This window comes from Berghia stephanieae, chromosome 2, assembly GCF_034508935.2.
Source record: "Berghia stephanieae isolate SIO BIC M18660-M18661 chromosome 2, UCSD_Bste_1.3, whole genome shotgun sequence".
Lineage (NCBI taxonomy): Eukaryota > Metazoa > Mollusca > Gastropoda > Nudibranchia > Aeolidiidae > Berghia > Berghia stephanieae.
The window spans coordinates 36,339,837-36,342,336 of record NC_088361.1 but is presented as its reverse complement, the minus strand read 5'-3'; the positions used below and the strand labels follow the sequence as shown (position 1 = coordinate 36,342,336).

General features: G+C 34.5%; 1 protein-coding gene across 1 annotated transcript in view; it reads left to right on the top strand.

Annotated features, from left to right (window-relative positions):
- LOC144964801 (uncharacterized) overlaps window positions 1–2,500 on the top strand; it is a 165,432-nt gene that overhangs the window by 127,543 nt on the left and 35,389 nt on the right. The window contains exon 6 of the mRNA XM_078899434.1: window positions 1–4. This exon is cut by the window's left edge and continues 66 nt beyond it. Within this exon, the coding sequence (XP_078755560.1) occupies window positions 1–4 (4 nt within the window). The remainder of the gene's footprint in view (window positions 5–2,500) is intronic.

Sequence of the window (2,500 nt, the reverse complement as noted above, 5' to 3'; positions counted from 1 at the left end):
ACAAGTAAGCCAAACATTGACAATATACCGACACTCTAGACTACTGAGACTTTTTATTTAATAAGTCTTAATCTCATTTAATTAATTTTGTAAAATGGTGCGTCAATCAGGATGTTCACTAATAAGATTATATCGATGTTTAGACTAATAGAAAAACGCCAGTCTTCTAAAACAAAATCAATTCTTATCCTATCTTCTTCTTCTTCTTCTTCTTCTTCTTCTTCTTCTTCTTCTTCTTCTTCTTCTTCTTCTTCTTCTTCTTATTATTATTATTATTATTATTATTATTATTATTATTATTATTATCCACCTCTATCCCTTCGAATCTCATTCACTCACTCATTTATGCATTGATTCACCAGGATCTTTACAAACAACCGGTATTATGTTTGGATGTGTCCTGTGTCAAAACAGGGTTTTAAAGTAAAAATTACAAGAAAAAAGGAGTTGAATTATTTTTGTATTTTGTCACATTGAACTTAACATCGTCAAAATTGAGCATTTATATAGCGGAATATCCACTAGACGTGCTCAAAGCCCTTTATAAAGGGATCCTAGAAAACAGCAACACTGAACTAGTCGGACGAGACATAATACCTGTTAGGCGATATAACTTACATTTTTTGCCGACAAAGGCAACGCTATTAACTGCCAGTACACCTGAGTACCATGAGAAAATGTGAGGATATAACCTTTTCAAAGGACTCAACTCTGACCGCTCAGAGCGGGTAACGAATCAAGGCCCCTCTGATCCAAGGGGTGAGTGTTATACCACTAGACCACATAGCCGCACACTCTTCAATACAACATTTGAATTTAATCGATGTTTCATGTTGTTTTCTTACTATAAATTCAATTTAGCATAAAAATCACCCAGACGTAATACCGGTTTGAGGTGATGGCTCACCTTTGGTCACTAGGGGAGGGGGAGATGCCCATTTCAAGACTTCAATCTTGTTTTCTCTCTATCTTTGGCTCATTTTCTTTTTGGAAGGCTCATTAAGGTCTTTTCTTGAGGTTACATTTTGCTACGTTATTATCGGTCGTCATGTTCGTCTTTGCTACAACCTATGTATTGATGATCATCTTTAATAATACTAATTTTTGCCCATTCTCGTAGAAATTATTCAATTTGAAGTGGTCTTGTTCAAGATTAGAAATTCATATTCGAACACCTCCAATTCTCATAATCGCTGATCTTTCATATTAATAGTAATTGGTATCATAGAGCTAAATATATGACTATTTTTATAGTAATGTAATAGCATTTTTAATAAAGGTGCTACAAAAAGAATTATACGAGGAAGTCACTGTTATAGTTCGCAATTTAGAAGATATTCTTTTTTTTTTGTCATAGTTCTTCTACATAATGTGAATTGGATTCTCTACTCTCTTGGTCAATGTGTAATAAATTACGTAATGGGCGTCCATTGTGGCCATTCTGTTGGCCAACTGACCATCTGTTTACCTCTGGGAAAGTCTTAACTTAGTTTCTTCAACCCTTGGGATTACATAGTAAATATGTACTCTCTTACATCAATGAAAATAAGATTAGCAAGCTAGAATAGATTATTGGGAAGCCCCACTAATATCTGTTGAGTACATTTGCATGAATGTATGTCGTTAGTCTGACTGATGGCAATCACAATAGGATTCAATAGTCTGATGTCACGTCCGCCAAGCAACGAGCAGCTTGGTTCTAAACAAAGAAAATCGGTATTTTTTTATTCTTCATGCTGGCTAGAACTTGTTCGCATTACATGTGATCAGAATATATAAAAGTCAAAACATGATCAGATTTATGTTTTTCTCATCTGGATACACTTTTATGCTCCTCGGAGAAGAATTTCATTAGGGCGTCCGCCATTGTTCCGATAGTTTAGAACCAGTTACTAAGTTACTATGCGTCATTACGAGGGAAGTGACGTCACCACTGTTGAATCCTATAGAGCAGTAAAGTTAGGTGCCCCAAACGTAAACAAAGGTCGAGAAGCACGTGGCAAACCACATGTTCCTGTCTTGACAGCTCACGTTCCAATGTAAATAATAGAAAAAAATAACCTTTAAAATTTGGCTGTTAGGTGGCAAAAGAAACACATATTCATAAATACTCGATCATGCATCAAATAATGTCTAGATATGGATATTTTATGGAACAAAAGGTAAAATTTTCTAAAATTTATCAAAAGTTACAGTCTATCTATTTTTAGACCAGAGCAAATTATTGCGCTGGTGTGAACAAAACGAGAATTATTCGGAGCCTGATTTTCATAATAATTTAGCCTTATATTATTATTTCTGCAACTGTTAGATTTTATGTAAACATATTTTCAATACTGAAAGTGTATTGCCTACAACTCAAACTACAAAATTGGGAGACCTATATTGTGCGTAAATTATTCCGGTCCCTAACGGAAATCACTAGCAACTTGTTATTGTTTACGTTTGGGGCACCTAACTTTACTGCTCTATAGTAGCTTTTAAAAATCAATAAACGAGT